The sequence below is a fragment of the Anabrus simplex genome, chromosome 2 (genome assembly GCF_040414725.1).
Source record: "Anabrus simplex isolate iqAnaSimp1 chromosome 2, ASM4041472v1, whole genome shotgun sequence".
In the NCBI taxonomy this organism is placed as follows: domain Eukaryota; kingdom Metazoa; phylum Arthropoda; class Insecta; order Orthoptera; family Tettigoniidae; genus Anabrus; species Anabrus simplex.
This window is the reverse complement of record NC_090266.1, coordinates 132933203-132954936: the sequence shown is the minus strand read 5'-3', so window position 1 is coordinate 132954936 and position 21734 is coordinate 132933203. Positions and strand designations below refer to the sequence as shown.

The 21734-nt window shown below is 38.9% G+C and overlaps 1 protein-coding gene across 1 annotated transcript in view; it reads left to right on the top strand.

The window, feature by feature from the left end:
• Positions 1-21139, top strand: part of LOC136863935 (ribonuclease kappa-B) — a 34197-nt gene extending 13058 nt beyond the window's left edge. Inside the window, exon 3 of the mRNA XM_067140380.2 lies at positions 20015-21139. Within this exon, the coding sequence (XP_066996481.1) occupies positions 20015-20116 (102 nt within the window). The 3' untranslated portion in view covers positions 20117-21139. The remainder of the gene's footprint in view (positions 1-20014) is intronic.
• The last annotated feature ends 595 nt before the right edge of the window (positions 21140-21734 follow it).

The following is a 21734-nucleotide window of genomic DNA, read 5'->3' as shown; positions in this document are numbered from 1 at the left end:
ACGAAGAATACACCCACGGTATCCCCTGCCTGTCGTAAGAGGCGACTAAAAGGAGTGACCAAGGGATGATTGTCTTGGACACATGAAACTACTTGTGATTAGTACCACCACGCGGAGAACACCATGCGTCGCTTTTACTTGGCGCGTAGTACCACTATATTAGGTATCAAATAGGTTTGCGATTAGTAGCACACAGGAGCACCGTGCGGTCGGCTTTTGCAGTACCTGTGATTAGTACCACCGTATGAGCAGGACCATGGGATGATAGCTGCCATGGTTCTGCCTTGCCTACGATTAGTACCCACTATATGAGGAACACCACGGGATAGTGCAGGTCCCTGTGGTTAGTACTCTTCTGTGATGAACACCATAGGGTTGCATTGCCTGTAAATGGCACCGCAGTGTGAGAAAAACCATAGGTCTGTATTATATGTCGAATTTCATAACCTGTGAGTAGTACCATAATGTGTGGAATATCACGAGTCTCTGCTACTTTTGATTAGTACCGCAACATGACAAATACCATGGTTCTACTTTCCTAGCGATAAGTACCGTTATGAGGGGTCGATGACTTGGATTTTGGACCCCCTTTAGACAGCAAGCATCATCGATTCAGTGTTATGCTATAGCAGCAGTCCCTTGGTCAGTAATCCTATTGTTTCACGTCAGTTTCTGTGAATGTAAGGCATTGCGGGTCGCATCCACTGATTGTTTTAAATTCATATCCATCCATTCATTCTTCGTCCTCACGTTTTGAATTCTGGTCAGTGGAGAATTTTGGACTTTCAATTTGTCATTCCATTTCGTCTCATTTCGCACCATTAGGGGCCGATGACCTCGATGTTAGGCCCCTTTAAACAACAAGCATCATCATCATCTTCATCCACTGAACTAGTAGGCATATAGACCTGTACTATTGTGCTAGGCACTGGTTTGGTGTCTTAACTTAACAATAATTCTTTCTCTATGCTGGTTGTAGTATCTTACCTGCTCCCCATTTTCTTATTCATTATTAAACCAACTCCTACATTTCCCCCGTTTGATTTTGTGTTAATAATTCTGTAGTTGCCTGACCAAAAATCCTGCTCTTCCTGCCAACGTACTTTGCCTCTACTAACTACATCTAACTTTAGTCTATCAATTTCCCTTTTCACATTTTCTAATCTACCATAACGATCAAAGTTTTAACAATCCATGCTCAGACTCGCAGAATGTCGGTATCCATCTTGCTGATGATGGCCCCCTCTCGTGTAGTCCCCATCTGGAGATCCGAATAGGGGAATATTTTACCCAGGTCATCAGTACATCGTTCATACAGAGAGAGCTGCATATACCGTACTCAGGTGTTCTTCTTTTCTTCATGGGGCCTCTAAATATTAGTTCCTAATTAGCGTCGACCTAACTCGCGTGTTAGCTACAGCTCTAGTTTCCCATTACTTTCAGCCGTGTAGCAGTATCAATACAGCTAAGCCATGTTAAATATGATTACAAGCCCATATAAATCATCCAGTCTGCCGCCCTTGCAACTTGCGAAAGGCTGCTTCCCCACTTTCGATGTACCATTTGTTGGTCTGGTCTCAACATATACTCGTCCAGTATGGTTGCACCTTCAGCTCGGCTACCTGCTTCATTGGGACACGCAAGCCTCCCTACCGCGGCAAGGTCACATGTTTCAAAGGGGAGGAGTTCTGGAAGTATTTTATAAATAATGTGTTCAAAATTTACTGGAAGAGAATATGCTGTTGTGAAGGGTATGGGAGAATGCAACAACCAGTATCATTTAATTGGCGGCCAGTTTCTTCAATTTTGCAAAAAATGTTTCTTCTCATCTTGACCACATCACAAAAGTTTATATTAGTATTAACTGCTGACAATACTATGTCTTTGCCCAGCAAATTATTTTTCTTCAATATATTCACAATACAGTGTACACAAGAACCTCGTTTATCCGGCCCTTAATCTGGATCTCCAGTTTATCCGGATCAAAAATAAAATTTATTTTTACTCGTAGGCCTACAGTATTTCTTTTACGGTGTCGAGTCTTCTTGAATGTCTTTTCCGCAAGGATTGTTAAGGACAGGAATTGGAAGTAATTCGGCCACGGTCTATCAAAGGTACCGTTCTGGCGTTTGCCTGGAATTGATAATGAGAAACCATGGAAAACCATTCCCAGGACGGTCGAGGTGGGATTTGATCCCACGCTCTTCTGAATGCAAAGCACTATTAATTCAAAAATGAAACCGGTGCTCCATCAGAAGAAACAATGACTCATGGGAAGGCAACAATGCAGCTGAACAAAGAGTAGCGCCCTACCATAGGCACTCCAGTATATAACACACAACTTCGCAAAGAAATATATATGAATTGTACCTTAAAATCCTTTTAGAAGAGAGATGTGTTCATTACCGATGCCAGGGACCCACCAACCCGCCCAAAAGTGTATATTTACTTTAATAACACAACAAAAGTTTTCATGCGCCATTGACCATTGGCCGGCCAGCTACGAGCACGGCCATGGGCCGACATGACGTCATTCCCATAATTCGTAACTCGCTGGTTCCGTTACCAACCCGCGCAGAATAAAAACGCAGCAAGAAACACACCAAGAAAAATATATAATTTAGTAGCTGTAACCTATCTTTCCAAATCCAGGCCAAGCTCTGTCATGAGAACAGTGGCCCCCTTCGGGGGCCACACTCCCTTCAAGAGACTCATAACTATCGCCGCGGCGCATAGTGCCCGCACGGCAAGAAAAAAAGTAATTTAGTGTTTGTAACCTAAAACAAATTTCACAGCAGTTCGCTGGATATTTCCTTAACAGTTGGCAACAGTTCCCAGATCGCTGGCAGATCATAAAGGACGCTTCTATCGGCAATCCCGTGAACTAAAAATAAGAGCATCACCGGCTGCGGAGCTTCCGTGTACAGCAAGCGGAGTGAGTGGAGTGCCTACACCAGGGCTATGCTGAACAAACTGATGGCGTATTTAGAATCCTTCATTGAAACCACTTTGGCAGAACTGTTGTTGGTAAAACGTCTTAGTGATCGTGCTGCGCGCAAACGCTATACAAATGTAAAACAGGAAGAAAACTCACATTATTTTGGAGCATAAAACAGAATCGTAAATGTTCAAAAAGTGTTCTTATATTTTTTTTGTACAATTGAAAAAAGGTATTACTGTACAAATTATGTTAATAGATTATATAACATGTACCGTATGTGTTGTTTTTTCTGTATTATCTGGATTTTCGATAATCCGGATCAATTCCGGTCCCGCTTAATCCGGATAAACGAGGTTCTTGTGTACTTGGGTTTCAATCAGTTCACATCTAAAATTACTGAATTGAATTGTCTTCACTTTAATTCCAAATTAGGAACCTTACAAGAACAGGAAGAACTTAAAGAAAACTGTATGGTGGTGGTTGGAGCTCTCATACAGATGAATCAGTTAATTCCATTTCTTTCATAACTGCTGTAATTACATGGGAGAGAACACATTCACTAAAACATTTTTCACATTTACTCAACTACAAGTAAAGCTCTTTCTAATGAAAGAGCAAGTGCAAAACATTGAGAGGAAACTGTGTTTGTGTAAAATGTAAGAATACCTTCTATGTCAAGTTTTAGTTTTTCCCTTACAGTTGATTCAAAAAGTTTTTTTTTTTTTTTTTGATACGGAAGTTGCCTCTCTGTTGCCTTTTATTAACATGGGTGCTCTATGTCCAATCTCCTGCTATGTAATGTTGAATAAATCAAGTTGCGATGTACATTCTATTTTTATTTTTACACTTAAAGAATATAAAACCTTTAATTTTGGAATGGACTGATACACACTAGTATGCTCAATATAAGTGCTGGCAGCACACTGCTAAATAATACCCTTTTGTCACATTCGTGCCAAAGTGATGTGACCGTTCATCACATCATCAAGACTATATTGTGGCATTCCGCCGCTCAAATATGCCGTTTTCCGCGCTTTCATACGTTAATTAGCGCCGAAGTCAGCGCACGTCCACCCTCCACGGGGTGCGAGTGGCGAGCTGTCAGCCCCACACACCAAACTCTCTTTGCGCGTAAGTACTGTACCGAGACATATTTTCGCCTCCGGCCAGAAGCGCTCTCACTCAGGCGCGACAGAGAAAGAAACACTCCCACAGCAAGTAGGTCACGGAGGTCGTGCCCAGCGTTGGCAAATACCACTTTTCCGCTCCTTTTCCCGCGAAAACACCGCTGCCAGAGACCTGTCTTCAATTGTTTTCAGGAGAGTAATTATCATAACTCGCATACTACAAGGCAGATTTTCATGACTCAAGGTTCATTAAAAGCGGCGAATTTTATAGAAAATTTTGACACCAAGAAGTCCTTTACATGATTCTAATGGAATAATCTACGCTGTTTGTGGACATCCCACAGGTGTTCACCATCTGGAGAAAGCTGTTAGGGTGACCGAAGCCACGGAACCGCCAAATTGCAAGCCCCTCCCTCACTGGGATATCAAAGGACGCTTTCGAGATTAAAGCAAAACGCGTGAAGTGATCAAAATGATAAGTGATCAGTAGAAACTCGCGCAATTGAGCTTTAATTTGATGCATTGATCGATCCTGGAAACCACGTGCCACCGGACCGCTTTCTGCAGGTAGGAGGAGTCTTACCCTCTCTTTCGAGTCCGACACGTTTCATGATAAAAGAGGGTGCGAACTGAGGCAAGCATCTTGTTCTATTCTGCCAGTGGCATAGTGAGGTGATACCTAATGTGAGTGATTCTTCAGTATTCGTTGCTTCAGTGCTACAAAGTGTGACCAGTCAATAATCATTTGAATAGTGTTTATGTAGCTGAAGTTCTATCAGTGATATGAATATGTAACAGTGAAGTGAAGATTTATTGATACTAACAGAGTGCGGTATTTAACCCTAACCATGACGGTCATATGATATGCAGAGTGCCTATGTGTACGAATATATGAGTAAAGAGAACGCAAATCAAACGCTAGTAGGCTGTGAAATCGTGTAAGTAAATTCACGAGTGTATTAACTGCCGAAGAAATAACATGGGAGATCCAGTAACCACATAATGATGGATGATCAGGTGTAGGAGAAAGTGCGGCTCAGTGGCGACGCGTAAACTCAGGGCGATATCGGTCAAGAAAAAAAATCCCAGACGTAGTTGCTAATCTGTACTCCCATATAAACTAGTGCTGAATTAGGCAAGGTCAAACCACGTTCGTAAGGGTAGCTTTGGGACTTCTAATAACAGTGAAAGTGCGAACGTGATAATTAGGGCCTAAACTGCCGACAGTGGGATAGACAGCCAATAGGGAAAGCAACGGGCTACAAACATTACCGGTGCTTGGTTAGAGGACTCGAGCCTATGAGTCTCTCTGATCATAGAAATTATAATGTGTTGCCAGTTATCACGATTATAATTAAGTCAGATCCCCTCATTGTGTTGTGTGCCAGTGACGTCAGTCTCCGAGGGAGAAGAGAATCAACAGGAGGTCCGTACATAACCAAGACGCCGTGGAACCTCAAGGACTGCCTACAGTGTACGGGGACCCAAGACATCATGCCATCCACCCAGCGGCAGCCGAACACCGGACTCCAGGTTGCTGATACTGTCGTAATGGACGACTAAACGACTAGATGTGCCTTCTTGGGTGAGCTGTGGGGTGATCCAGGCAGATGAGTATTGTGAAAATATTTGAAAGTCTATTTCCTGTAAAAATGTAAATATTTAATGCATGCAGATTCTTTAGAAATGTAGGGTAGGATTTCGTTGTCCTCAAAGGGATGGCAGTAGTTATTGATAGGGCTAGTGTTTATGTGTCTTCACGGTCGGGGACCGTATTTCTTTATTCAATATGGGAATTCATGCATGATAATTTAAGACCTTAGATTTGATTTACCGTGGAGCACTATGGGAATTAAAAGGGATTATTTAATATTCTTGAAAATCATTCCATGTACCATCGATAAAAAGATACGAGTAATATGAGTCATCTAGAAATTTCAAGGTTTTCTGTAGTAGATGCTTCACGTAATGTGTTAGGTCACCCCCTTGTATAAATTAAGTATGGTGAAGAAGAAACCTCGATATGACAAGTGAAGTGTGATAATGTGTGAATTTATTTAGAACGCGAGTGTTAGCATGCTTTGTCCCGAATGCTAGGGCCTTTCTTTCTTCCAAAATATGCGTGTATTGGTTATGCCGAGAAATGAGATCGAGCTACTATAGCCAATAAGGAATGGATCGAATGCGGTGTTGATGAAATATAAGCAAAGTATGCGCAAGGTTGTTTATCCCGTGCTAATGGTATAAAGTAGGCTAGATGCAAGCCGATGTGTTTAATTGATGCGTGTGGCATCCAGTGAATAATGATATTTTAAAGCGAAATGCCGAGGTGGCTAGATAACGGGACTGAGTTCCCTTGTGTTGAAAGTGAAAGCGCAGGGTGAGGACAGTGTAAACAGCTGGCCGGTGAGATTTAAAGTCCGACCAGGTAAGGAGGGATGTGAAATACTATCACCGCTGTGAGAGGAACTTAGTGTTAGAGGGCTCGTTCTCTTTCTCTCCGGCATCGATATTACATGCAACCAGTCAGAAATAAACACCGTTGGTTAGACTTACAATTCCAATAAATGAGAGAATTCCCCCATTTCTTTATGTAATTTAAACGACTAGGGATTTTCAGAGTGGAAGTCACACTTCACAATTGTCATGGGACATGAGTTCATGTCTCATCAGCACCAGAGGCAGTTATGCTGATGCCACCAGCTACGGGCGGATGCCCGGGTCCGTGATTTATGTTGTAAATGTCGAGTGTATTTATTGTCTTCTATCCACAGGTGTGATATGTATTTGAACACTGTATTGTTTTCTGTTTCGCTAAATATAATTCATTTAAGGATCATCATCATCGTTGTACGAGTGTCGAATTCGTGTATATATTTAAGTGACATCCCATTGGAACATACGATGTGTATTATTTGTTTATCTCATGAGATAGCGAGATAGGTGTTTTTCTTTCTAATAAGTGAGACGACTTTCAGGTATTTTAGACAAGCTCGTATATCAAATACGCCTCACCTGGTTCATTCGATAGCTAATGTTAATTCTCGCCGATAGGACGACGACTTGGTATTTGAATATATAGTGTAATAATGTAAATAAGGCGAGTAATACAAGATACGCCATCATCCAATTATTTCTGTGTACAACGGTACTAGTGCATAATGTGTTTGAATATCTTCAGAGTGAATTGCAATTCTAGGGAAAGGACTAGAGAGGACAGTTACACACTCAAGAAATTTACGGTGTCTAATTTATATGTTTAATATGGTGGCATATCCATGTATAAATTATCTACGTGTTTTCTCAGGCATTAAATTTTTTTTTAAAAAAAGAAACGTAATTCATTCTTCTCATTTCATAGGTAAATAGTATTCCTCTCATTATTATGATTCCCCTACTGTAAATTATTAGATTACTGCCCAGTAAGGACAGACTGCGACCCGTATGTCTCTACCGGCTCAGCTAGTGCCTTGTAACGCTAGTAGGGGAGAAGGGGTCTTCGGCGCCGCGCCCGGTCGAAGGCCTCATCCAAGGTGTTCCATTTTTAACGTCATGTTGCGGGAATATTATGGTCTATTGATGTACTGATACCACGAAAGGTTACAGTATCTACATTGCACATCTACTGTATGTTCTATCTATATATCTAATTTCATTGCGTATGGTAAATTATGAATAAACTCCAGCACCTGTCCTGATGCAAAAGTCTCACTCAATTCATTTTTAACTCAAGAACTGTGCAAAAAATGCTAAAAACAGAAAATGTTCATGTATAAATTTTAAAAATTAAGAAATTAAAATGTTGAGTCGAATAGCACTAGCTGACCAATCGCTGCATCTCTGACACCCCTTAATGTAGAAAGTTAAATTTCATATGTTGCCCTTATATCTTAGAAGTGCTCACAATTAAAGTATTTGAAAAAGTGAGTGAAACGGAGGTTAAACCCCAAAAATTAAAGTATTCATTCCTCCAAAACTGTTTGCCGTAATGGGTTGAAATTTCAGACAATGATTGCTCTTCTATGTCTTAAGATGTGGAGATATCTGAGAGCATTTTCACCCTTAAGGGGTTTAAATGGGGGCTAACTACAAAACAAAAAAAAGTTTTTATATCATGTATTCCTCTCATAGGACCAACTCTTTCATTTGAAAAGATTCTAGTTCCCTGTCAATGTCTGCTTTGCAGTGTCTATAAGTAAGAATCCTGGGGCAGTCTCTAGGTGACGGGTGTTGATTTAAGGAACGATTGTTTCTCCCATAGACAGCCATCCAATAGGAAAGCTGATTCAGGCCAGTTTTATTTCGTCTCAACACTCTAAGATTCAGGAATACCAACATAGAGCGAATTGTTCATAAAATGGTGTGTACCGACTCTGTGTAAATAGAAACTTTCTCAAAAGGATCAAATGATGTTTTGAGAATAGCGACATTTCTTCATCCCGAGAAAGATTTTCAGGATTAGGGGATAAATCTGGGAATGTCTCTATACAATTGGAACATTACAGCTCAAACATTTTCCATGATGCTTATCATAGCCGAGCTGAGTGGCTCAGGCGGTTTTGGCGCTGGCCTTCCGACCCCGAACTTGGCAGGTTCGATCGTGGCTGAGTCCGGTGGTATTTGAAGGTGCTCAAATACGTCAGCCTCATGTTGGTAGATTTACTGGCACGTTAAAGGGGGACGTGCATGAAAAAGATGTGCAAATATAATCATTCACCAAATCGATAATTTGTAAGGTACATAATTGAAATTTAGTACAGAGGTTAAGAATGGTTAAGTGCATCTCTTCACTATTTTTCATAACTTAAGCAAAATTAAATTGAAGCATTTTGCAATGTATAAATTTTATGACCCTGTGATCAACAAAGGTACCATTTTCTCATACACTTTTCAACAAATTGTCAGGAAAATTGTACAGTGTAACCTCAGTATGTATAGAAACAGCTCCACAGAAGCATTTTTAAATACAATGATATTTAATTTTATGTATAATTATTTTGTAAACTGAAAAAAATATCCAATAAAAATCTATTTTTCTTGTATATCTCAGCGTACAGGAATGATATTAAAATTTGGCCCTGTGTATATGTTTGTTATACACACAGCAATGGGGATGCTAAAATTCATGGCTCTATCTTTTCCAGTTTCTGAGAAAGGAGTACTTTAATAACGGAAATGGTGATTCTGAGAAAATGCACTTTAAAGTTGATCTTACTTTTTCCTTGCAATTCTGTTTATTAAAAGGCTCCAGAACTGTACTAAGTGTCCTCCTTTCCTTCAAGACTTCTCTTTTGGTTTCTTGTTTTCTGCCTTCTTTGCTTTACCAGGTCTTCAACTGACTTTTCAGCCACAAAGAGGCGCTGTAAATCTATTTTTCTCAAGATGTCTTGAGTGAAAATTCCTACCTTAAAGCCCATTCTCTCTAATACCTTCATCCTCACTAAGTTCCCACCATTAAATACAAGAACTGTATCATACGTTGCAATTCCGATAACTCTAGCAGATGAAAATGTGGTTTTAGGGCATCGTTTCGTTACGAGTCAATTTAGAGATTCATTTGGATTTGGGCTTTGCCAAGAACACACGTTTTGAGAAGTTCAGGATCGGCCAGAAACCTGTAAGTGGGCTTGACAACATCTAGGATACATTATGGAAGCCTCTGCTTGTGGATATAGGGGTTATTATCCCTCTGATCCTGTAGATATTTACAGCAGCTAATGAGGCACAGATTACGAATGGGTTATTCATCTGTTTACACCATGTAAAATATGTATCCAATACAGTTCTTACTTCGGACCTAACCTCATTCCTGGTTTGTTTCTCATGTCTTGCGTTCACTAACTTCTGCAAAATCAGTTTATCCGGTCTTCTATACACTCTTTGTGACCATAGCATTATTGAATGATGAAAGAATCGAACACTTGCATAAATCTCCATCAGTAGCAGAACGCAAAACAAGAATTTATTGCTTCTTCATAAACAAAGCAGCTGGTTTAGTACTGATTCTAAGATGCGGAACACAATCATAGACGATATAAAAAACCAAAGAGTATGCATCACAGCCTTCTAGATGTATCCCGTGCAAGTTTGCTTGAAAGAAATCCACGAAATCATTCTTCACCGAGCTAGTATTGAAGTAATGCTTCAAAAGTGGGCGTGGCAGTAAGGTCGCGTCACATATTTAATTATTATTTTTCAGGCAGTTTGGATGAAATTTCATCCTTGAAACTTTGGGAACATATTGTCAATAAATTCTACTATTAAATAAAAGATAAATTGAAAATTGACATTTTGGGCCCATTTCATGAACTTAAGCAACTGCTGCGGGACTAAATTCCAGCACCTCGGCATCTCCGAAAACCGTAAAAGTAGTTAGTGGGACATAAAGCCCACAATATTATTATTAGTACTTGTTATACCTTTATGTCCATGAAACATAGCTGTTTATTCCTCTCGAAGTATTTGATGGGAAGGAAGAGGCCGTGGCCTTAATTAAGGTACAGCCCCAGCATTTGCTTGGTGTGAAAATGGGAAGCCACGGAAAACCACCTTCAGGGTTGCCGACAGTGGGGTTCAAATCCACTATCTCCCAAATACTGGCCGCACTTAAGCGACTGCAGCTATAGAGCTCGGTGTTGTTATTTAAAGATCATTGGCCCTTTCATAGTATTTCTGACTTACCTAGAGTATACTGAAGATCTGCTGGTTATAACCTCATTGTGATCTAAAATCACACTGGATTTTGGTCACCTTCTTTTTCACTGCTTGAAGATTGATGTAATTACTGCATTCAATCAGAAGGTACCTCAGTCAAACTCAATACCAATCCTATTTTACTTTGAAACCAATTTTAACCCTGCTGTATTACGTTGTATCTCCTGCTCTCTTTACAATTCTCCACTGTGATTTTATTTTTACCCTATTGATTATCTCAAAGTTAATGCTGTGAGCTTGCAGTTGTGATCAACAGTATTCTGTCAGGTCCTGGACAAAACTGTCTTTACATCAGCCTGTTTTCAGAACAACATTTGCTGTACAGGAGTGAAAGCTGGGTGAACTCAGGATTTCTGATTCATAAGTTGCTGGTACAAACAGGTTCAAACAATGGCAAGAGGGTACTCTGAATGTGGAGATATATGCAGTGTTATGAATGAACTTGATTGATGAAGCTGTATGCATAACCAGCTTCGATGGTGGGGTCATGTGAGGCGAATGAAAGAGGAAAATAATGTACTTGGTCATGGAGGGTAAGAGAAGTAGAGGGAGATCAAGACGACTGTGGTTAGTTTCAGTTTCTAAAGATTTAAGGTTAAGAGGTATTGAACTAAACATGGCCACAGAGCTAGTTACAAATAGAGGATTGTGAAGCCATTTGGTAAATTCACATAGGCTTGCAGCTGAATTCTGAAAGGCATAACAGTCTGTAATGATGGGCGGAAGGACAAACGGAAGGATTCTTTGATTTTAAACTGTGCCAGAAACGATGTTTACTTTGTGTAGGCTATCAAAATATACATTCACTTTTGCCCTCCATTAATTTCTTTCCTGTGTGGTTTTCTATCTAGCTTTTTCTGTGTTTGGATCAATTATTTATATGTCTTCTTACACTTTCATGCTGCCCCTGACTGCATCATTCCATCAGGATGTAAGTGCTGCTTCATTTTTACAATATTGTGCCAGGCCTTAATGTTTCTATAATGGCTTTTGTATATACCTTTCGTAAAATAAAAGAAATATACATACATAATGGTGTTAAATATTTGGAGTGTGCTATTAGTAAAGTAAAAGTCTGTAATTATCTTTAAATTTTTTAACATGATTGTAATTATTCTTCCATTATGCTTATCTTTAAATTTGTAATATCAAGAAGTTGTGATATTGACCTATTTCTGTTAAAATGAAGTGTTATCTACTTATCATTTTCATGATTTCAGGACAGACTAAAATTTGTTTGTAGACTACAGAGCTAACTAGTAAGATTTTAGTGGCTGTAAAATATTTCCCAATTGGAATGTGAGTAAATTTGAAGAACACTTTATTTGCCAGTCAGTTTTTCCTCCAGACTGAACAAGACTTCTTTGAAATAGCTGTACTTTTTATACAGTAGACCAAAGTTGAGCTCTTGCCAGCCCTGAAGATTTTTCATTGGCTATTAAGGAATCCCACTGGTGGTTACTATGATACATAGTACATCTGGAATGTGGGCCAGGTTATATTTATCAGTACTGAATTTAATGAATTTAGGCAGTGATTCAAAACAGAGACCTTTGTGTAGGTTATGTTATGTTTTATCAATAAAAATGAAATCTTATAAAGTGCTCTTTGAATCCTTACTACCCATTTATTCCCTTTTCTGCTATTAGCATGCATTCATTCTCATTGTCATAAGACCTATCTGTGCCAGTGCGACGTAAACAACTTGGGGGCGGAATCATTCCAGCACACAGCTACCATGTCCCCACAGAAAGAAGATGATATCCTTTCCCTGCACCCCTCACAGATAAGTAGATTAAGAAACCACAAATAGAAGTAACAGATAATTTCATCGCATAGAACAACACCAGCGCCTTGTTCAGCGCCACTAAAATTATTTATGGTCCCTCTACCAAAGGTCTGAACTGTATGAAATCCAAGGATGGTACTCAAGTTCCCAAAGATCCTGACTCAATAGCTTCATGTTGGAAAGAACAATTTCAAGACCTCGTAAATAGGAATTTGCCTATTGAAGTAAATGTGTTTGATTGTAACACATGACAACCAACTCAAGATCATTTAGGTGAAGTTTCTTCTCTTCAAGAAATCTGAAAGGTCATTCAACTGCTGAAGAATAATAAGGCCTGTGGACCAGATGGAATTCTAGCAGAGCTGTTAAAGAAAGGAGGCCCTATACTACTAGAGTATACACAAATGCTGATTTACCAAAATTTCGTACACAGGAACAGTCCCTGCGGAACTACGGGGTACTTTCATCATCACCATCTTTAAAATAGTGATAAAACCCAGTGTGGCAATTATCGAGGAATATACTTACTCTCTGTCACAGGAAAAATAATCTCTAGAGTATTGTCCAATTGTCTACTGCCTTTAGCTGAAATATATCTACCAAAAACACAGTGTGGATTTAGGCCCAATTGAAGCACAATGGATGTAGGCCCTATGATCTTCATTGCAAGACAAATGCAAAAAGAATCTAGAGAACAAAATCTACTCTTCTATGTATATGGATTTTATAGATCTTGTTAAGGCTTTTGACTCCGTTAATCGAGAAGCTCTTTGGAAAGTCTTATCTCTGATTGGATGTCCAGACAAATTCATTCAGATACTGAGACTGCTGCATGATGATGGCATGTTACCTACTGTTCTTTCCAGTAATATTTCTGGGATCGTTTCTGCATCACAACTGGAGTCAGGCAGGGCTGTGTAATTGCCCCAACATTATTTTCAGTATTTGCAAGAACCAGTGCTCCACTTTGTAAATGATAAACTGCCATCGGGAGTATAAAATGCATACAGAACTGACGGAAATCTGTTTTATATTAGCAGACTGTGAGCTAAGTCCAAAGTGTCCTCGGTGACGGTTGTAGAACTTCAGTATGAAGATGAACAGTGTTATTTTAGCTGATCTGCAAACTATCCCAAATGTTTATCAAGCTTAATAGCTGCCTCTGTGGATCAGCGGTAGAGTGTCGGCCTCCGGATCCCAAGATAGCGGGTTCAAACCCGGCAGAGGTAGTCGGATTTTTGAAGGGCGGAAAAAGGTCCATTCGACACTCCATGTCGTACGATGTCGGCATGTAAAAGATCTCTGGTGACACATTTGGTGTTTACCCGACAAAATTAATTAAATCTCAGCCATAGACGCCCAAGAGAGTTTCGGTTTACTCGGTCTGCCATCTAGTGGGGGCCTAGAGTAAAACGGAACGTCTAAATTGACGAGCAGACAGCCAGATGGCGTCAAATTGAAATGTCTGCACACGGTAGCTGAGGCCATACGATTATTATCAAGCTTAATATTGCTAAGACTCGAATCCTATACCAAACTTCATCAAATTCTAATAAGAATACTCCATTGAAATTCATTGCTTATATGAATACTCCAAATATCACAATAATTAGTGATCAAACTTTGTGGATTATAAATTATTTTCCTTATCTTGGCAGCCACCTTTTAACACTGTACAAACAATGATACAGAAATCCAATATCACATAAGATGTGGTAGTGCCAGTGCCAGTTTTGAATGTCACCAAACAGAGTCTTTGATAATCATGACATAAATAGAGCCCTGCGCGGATATACAAAATATTATCCGCATCCGCACTACCTTCATCCACATCCGCGAATGGTTATCCATGGATATTGCAACTATTTAACTATATTGCAGCCAATGTATTGAAATGCATAAATCTTTTAACGTATTCAAACAGGCTAGCAATGAACAAAACAGTTTAAAACCTAAAAACCATGCCCTGTTATAAGATAACATGAAATATTGCTGCAAAACTTGAATGACAATCTGAGGTACCTTTTTTTAACATCGGCGCTTACAAAGAAACTCTCCAGATATGTTTTTAAAATATTTGCGAAGTCAAGTGAAACTATACCTGGAAACAAACCTTTTTACATAATCTACCTTAATGTCTATATATATTTTTCAACACATCAGTTCACAAACTGTGAGTGACCAAGAGGATTCTGAATTCAAAATGAAAACCAAAGGTACATAATACTCTAATACTCTATAGAATAAAATAACCCACAAAAATATTGTGAATAGCACAATCAAAATCTATGAAATGTCGTGAACTATGTATAATACATAATTTCCACCGATGGAATTTTTGTTTTGTAGTTCATATTCAGTTTAGTTCTGCAATAAGGCTACCTGTACACAGTACTGTATTTAAAAATTGTGTTATTGAAAGAAAGAAATTATGCAGTTACCTGGCTAGCGTGGAAGATCGCTGTTCAGGAATATGATGTCAACTGATTTTGGTATGAGAGACGTCTGCCGATCTCGCATTATTTGCCCTGCAGTGGAGAAGCTCTCTCCGAGGGAGCACTAGTTGCTGAAATGGAATGGATAAAATAGATCTGTTTGGAAAGATGAGGATATTGGTTTTCATGTTCACGCCATCAAGTAATCAAATCATGTAGGTCCATGGACTTGATCTCTTCATTATTGTACCTCGAAACTTCATTCACTGTAGCACTAGTGTCTATTGCTTGTTCGTCAGACGAATTTTCAAATTCACTAAAAAATCCCTTACTTTTCTTCTTCTTCTTCGCTGGAGGCTCTGAGTAGGACTTTTCTGCAACTTGGAGCTGGTTACTTCCTGTTGCATTGATCTTCCTAGTGTCAGATCTCGCTTCGTCTCTGTCCGCTTCACTGAGGAATTTTATATTCTTGTACTTAGGGTGTAAGTAGGGAGCTAGCTTATGCACTGCTGTTGTTTCCCACTTGATAGTCAAGAGATCTTGTTCAGCCCTTTAAACTGCAAATTAACTTGGGATTATCCTCCTTTTCTTCCAGAAACGATTGCACTTTTAATTTCCACAATATAGTCAAATAAAGGGTTGGTGCTTTTGAAGACTCCAGTTCATCAGATGCATTTTTGAAAGGTGTTAGGAAGCCACTGACATCATCTAACATTTTTTTTATGCAGTCTATCAGTTTTCATGATTCTTTTTGGTTAGAACTTCAAGCATTCTAATCCACTGCGAATCAATGGAGTCAAACCTGCAAAGTTTGCTATTACATCGTGTGTCTACATCACCTTTCAAAGACTTCTCTAAACGATTTTGAAGGCCGTATCTTTTAAAGAAAGTTGTGAGCGCTAGACAAGAACTTACTAATCCTTGCACATCACTTGTTTACACTTCACCATCACCGCTTGTTGTGTGCTCCAACACAGTGTTGAGTATGTGTGCTGAGCATGAAATTCTTTAACTCTGATGAAGAGCTGCTATAATATTCCAGCCTCTGTTTGTCGCAAATACAATATTGCCCATGGCACTAGATAAATTGATCAATCGCAATATTATTTTACGAGCTCAAGTTTGATACGTTCTCCGGTTTTCTTTGTATCACTGTCCAACTCTCTGGTACACAATACACGATCTTCAAGTTTACCATCAGCAATATAATGTATAGTCATGCCCAAGTAACTTCATTTGCAATATGAATCGTTCCATAGTTCCAATGTTATTCCTCCTCCAATATCACTAAATATACTGTGTATCTCCTTCAATACGCTTTCTCAAAGAAGATCAGCGGTTACCCTCAGATTCCTTGATACAGTTGTTGGGTGAGGTAATAACTCTTTAGCAGTTACTGCTCTGTATTTTGCTCTGACATCAATAAGGAACTGTGCTAATTCTGTGAATCCGTCCCCTGATGCAATCTCAAAAGGCATAACATCTTTAGACACAAAACTTCAGTTGTTTTGTCGCAAGTGTCTTCAAATTCGATGAAATGTCTGGTTTCTTGATACCTGTTTTAGAAGTAAAAAAACTAACTATGCTCTTTTCGTTACCTTCACATTTGTGTTTTATTAAGTTTGAAGTTCCAGATTTATGTCCTGTGTAATGATACACTTTCTTGCAAATAAAACACCCTACTACATCTTTCACTTTCTCGTTACCGTCAGAAACATAACTAAATTTCTGCCACATCAACGATTTAAACTTTGTTTCGCGCAGTAATGTATATTTGCCTAGTTTTACTCTGTGGGATATTTGATCCATAATTATACGTTTACCTTAGACTGAACACTTGCAAAAATATTCACTTAGTAATGATCACCAAACCACTAGGCAATGTTGACTGTGCTTGTCACGTAGGGTAATATAACATACAGACTTCACAAGAACTACTATATTGACCGGCAGATAACTTGACGTGTGGACACTCGGAGAGATACTTGCCTCCAGTTTGGAAGCTGCTTACGTTGCACACGGCTGATAGCGAAGCGACAGGTATCAGGGAACTGTTAACAGTATCTGCTACCGGACTGTAAATTAATACATGACAGCATTTATTATTACATCATAACTTTAAGTGTATTTATTCCGATATCCTGTCCCATACTAGATATGTGTTTACGTAGATTTAGGAGTAGCGGCGATTGGCAGTTAGAAGTAAGGGGGCAAAAAATGTACAGACAACAAAAAGTACCCGGGTTTGTGGCATATAGTGACCCCGGGGGAAGGAGGGGTTTATATACATCGAAACTGGAAAAAAACTACAAAGTGGTAAGTTTTTTATGCTCTCCGAGCGAATTTTGACAGAGAGGTAAAGGGTGACAGTTTACCAACTTAAGTGTGGTAATAATAGCTTTTTGAGATTTCGGTTCAATACTGTACAATACAATTTTCTCCAAAGGAACACCATTACACATGTTTTACAATTAAATAGAAGTACGGTGTGATAATGCAATTAAAAATCGTTTAATATCTGACTACACACTAAGAAACTAACTGACACTAAAGAGATTGCCAGACTGACGAATGCCCACGACAAGCGGGTGAATCATACCTGTGTCTATGACCTTGGCTAAAACATATACCACTGCTACCCTTCCTCACAGCACATAGTCTCCACTACTTGCTGTGCCACTATACAAATCGGTTAGCTGTGACGAACGACATTTTGTGCTTATTCCCGCTAATAATTTTGTTATTAATTAAAGAAAATAAAGGAAAGAATTAGCTGATAAGACAACAGGGCTTGTAAAAATTGCTTTCTTTTTTAATAATTCCTCATTTCAGCCAGCTAAAATGGAATAAAAATGTAATGTTTTCTCCACAAAATGTGGTGGATTTAGGCATTGAAAATAAAGGCAAGTGGCAAATGCATGTCAAAATGAAAGCACCTATTGTAACAGTTCTCAACGGCATTCAATTCATCCTACTCATTGGTTCCTAAAAATGGGGCATTATAAAATCAATACACGATGGCAGTACCACTTTGTCTTACTTCATTCATCGTTCTTAGGAATTTTGCTCTTTATATACCATCATTCTTCCCCACCAAGCCTGACTCGTTGGCTGAATGGTCAGCGTAATGGCCTTCGGTTCAGAGGGTCCCGGGTTCGATTCCCGGCTGGGTCGGGGGTTTTAATCGCTTCTAATTAATTCTTCTGGATCGGGGACTGGGTGTATGTATCCGTCCCAACACTTTCCTCATCATATTCAGACAACATACCACACTACCAATCACCACAGAAACACACAATAGTGATTACATCCCTCCATATGGGGTTGGCGTCAGGAAGGGCATCCGACCGTAAAACAGGGTCCAAATCCACCTGTGCAATGCAGTTCACACTCGCAACCCCACAGGTGTGGGGGGGAAGCAGTAGCAAAAGAAGATTCTTCCACACCAGTACCAAGGGTCGCCTCACCAAAACCAAAAATAACAGCATGAAATACTGACTTGTCGAGATTTCTAGAGCATAGTGAAAATCAATAAACATCATTATTTATAAATTATCAGCAAAATTATCCCCGCTGCCACATAGTTTAGATCCAACAAGACACTAACTTTGCGGATATCCGCATCCATGCAGGAATCTAGATATAAGTGGTACAACAAAGCTCAATGTCTACAATGCTGTCATAATTCCAACACTTACTTGCAGCTGCAAGACTTGGACTACTTATAGAAGACACCTGCAATGCCTGAAGGGATACCATCAATGATGATTGCAGAGGCTATTGAAAATTAAGTGGCAAACGTCGGTATTCTCGTGAAATTCAACACTACAGGCATGGAGCGAAGATAATAAGGAATCAACTATGCTAGTCTGGATATATCAGTCGCATGCCAAAAACACTCCTCTCAAAGCAAATCGTATATTCCCAACTGAAGAATGGACTGCGTTATCATGGAGGGCAGCTAAAACGACATCAGGATATTTTGAAATGCAATTTGGAGAAATGTCAAATATCAACTGGGAAACTACTGTAGAACCAAATGATAGGGCAAAATGGCACCAAGTTGTATATGGTGGAGTTAAAAATTTTGATCAGGAGAGAATAAAATTCCGTAGAATCAGAGAGACTGAATTGCAGGAAAGAACAAGCAAAACCAAAGAAAGGTGTTCTCTTTCGACCCTATGCTGCTACTACTAGTGTGTGCTATCACTGCAGTAGAGTCTGTAGGTCTAGAATTGGACTAATCAGCCACTCGAGAAGACACAATTGATATTCCAAAAGACATATTTATATTAGGTTGACGAATAAATTATGATGATGATCCTCAGAAATTTCAACCAGCGCCGTGGGGCGAATTGCTGCAGCTCCTTTGAACTTTTGATATCTTCGTAAGTCTTCAGTCTGCACTGTCGTTTCTCCCCCTTTTTCCTGTAGTGAGAACTACTGAACCACAGATGATAGCTGTTTGTACAGTAGAGTACTATTTGGAAAGTGGATTGTCTGGGCGGTCGAATCGGCCAAAGAAAATATCAAGCAGCTAATCCTCAAAACAAAGACTGGGAAAGAAGGATGTACTCTGCCATATGCAGTACCTGTCCTTGTATTACAGGCTATGTAGTATGTATAAGATGGTTAAAATATTGCTAAACAGTCCACTAGGAGAATTGGAAATTTTCTGTTTAAGGACATGTTTTGGTTCCTTTTCTCATATTTGACAGTTTCCACTTAATCTAGAGTGATTCGCATTACATATTATGTCCAAATTGAGGACTGAGGTAATTTTCTGTTAAAAGCAATTTTCCGCTTAACAGAGGGCCCTTTTAAGACAGGTTTTACTGAATCACCATACAGTGTTAAATGCTAAGGTTCACTCATCCTTAACTGTACACTTTCATGGAAATACACAGAAAAGAGAGAGGGGAGAATGCTGTATATTTAATTGTTGTTAAGCTGGTTTCTCGGAGCTCAAAAGTCAATATTTATTTATTTCATGTCGTCAATGTTACAGAATGCCTACAACTGCTGGATTGCTGCTGGTTTGTACGTCATAACACTGCTGGTGTCTGGACATCAGTTTTATGTCAACAGTCGGTCTACAATGAGTGTATAATACAGTTGCATTAACTCTTCAGTATTAATAAAAATTCCATTACAAGATTATTGTTCCAAACTTGTTGAATGGTTGTGAGTTAATTACAGAACCTTTTAGAATGGGGCAAGAAGTTGAATGTGATTCTGGAATTAGTCATGTATTATTTTGTTAAAGAGAAGTTATATATGTATATTTGTAGATAGTTATATTTTCATAATGTTGGATTGTATTTCCATCTGCTAATTGGAGAGGGTTTTTTTATGGAGCTGTATTGTGAATATTTGTAGATAACTATATTTTCATAATCATTAAATGCAAGTCTATCACTGACCTTTTTTAATAGGGAAGATGCCCTGTGAATATTTTTACACTTATATGTTTGCTTGCAGCTACAAATATTGTACTTCCATTAATTGTTCATAGGTTATTTTATAGTAATATAGTAGGAAAGACTATCATTATGGCTAAATCCCATCAGAATGAAGCAGCTTTCATTCCTCTATTCTGACACATCATATGTAAATATCATTCATAATTAGGAAATCAACCTAAAATGTTGCAATTTTGTACAAAAATATGATTGCCCTTGCCGTAATGAGCATGAGGGAAATAACTTCCCTCTTCTGTGCCTTTGAATTTCTCTACCTTTATTAATAATTCTCATTCAACTATTCCTGTATTATTCAGGTATGGCTTTTCCCTGCCTGTACATTTCTGACTTGCACAGTCCCATTGTCTTCCAAAACAACCACTTTACTACCATGTACAGCACTGCATTTAATTTCATGAATGTAGGTTCATTTCCATTTTATGATGAAAATTTTCTTTGGAGTTAAATCAGGATAGAAAGGGTCGTTCCTAATTTAACGTGCATCATTTGTTTCCACGTGCGATATGATGGTAATTTTATAAAATGTGAACCTATTATTGTGAAAGAGAATGTGCATTCAATTTAATAAATCAACATAGCTGGAAAAGCACATTTTACTATATGTGACTTGTACTAAATAAATACACCTGCCACGGGCATTATTTCAGAAATTTTGTGTTACTTTTTATTCTACCCACATAATTCTCATCTCCCATCCTTCTGTATTAGATGCAAGGATGTGTGTTATGTACAGTCACTAAAAAAGAAAAATAAATATGAGCACATGGTATTGCATCAATTCCATGCATGTAAACTTTTCTCAGAAGCAATTGAACGTTGTTGTTGTTGTTATTGTTGTTATTATTGTTATTATTATTATTATTATTATTATTTATTTTCCACAAATTGTATGAGGGCAAATCAAAAAGTAAGTTACACTTCCAAGTTATGGCCATTTATGAAACCACCTACGCATAGACAACACGGCTATGACAACATACAATGTAAGTTCACTTTTCCACTGTCTCCAAGAGATTGTAAGCATTTCTCGGAACGAACTTTTCGGTTCCAGATGCATAGAAATCACCTCCATTGCTATGTAACAACGTGGAGACAGCTGCTTTCAACTCCTCATCGTTTCGGAATAATCGTCCACAGCGAGCTGGTGATTTTGTGCACTATAATGCAACCCCTCACATGGTACGCCAAACATCCCAACTGCTGCAGCGATTCAAGTGGCAGGTATGGCAACATACAGTCCAGACT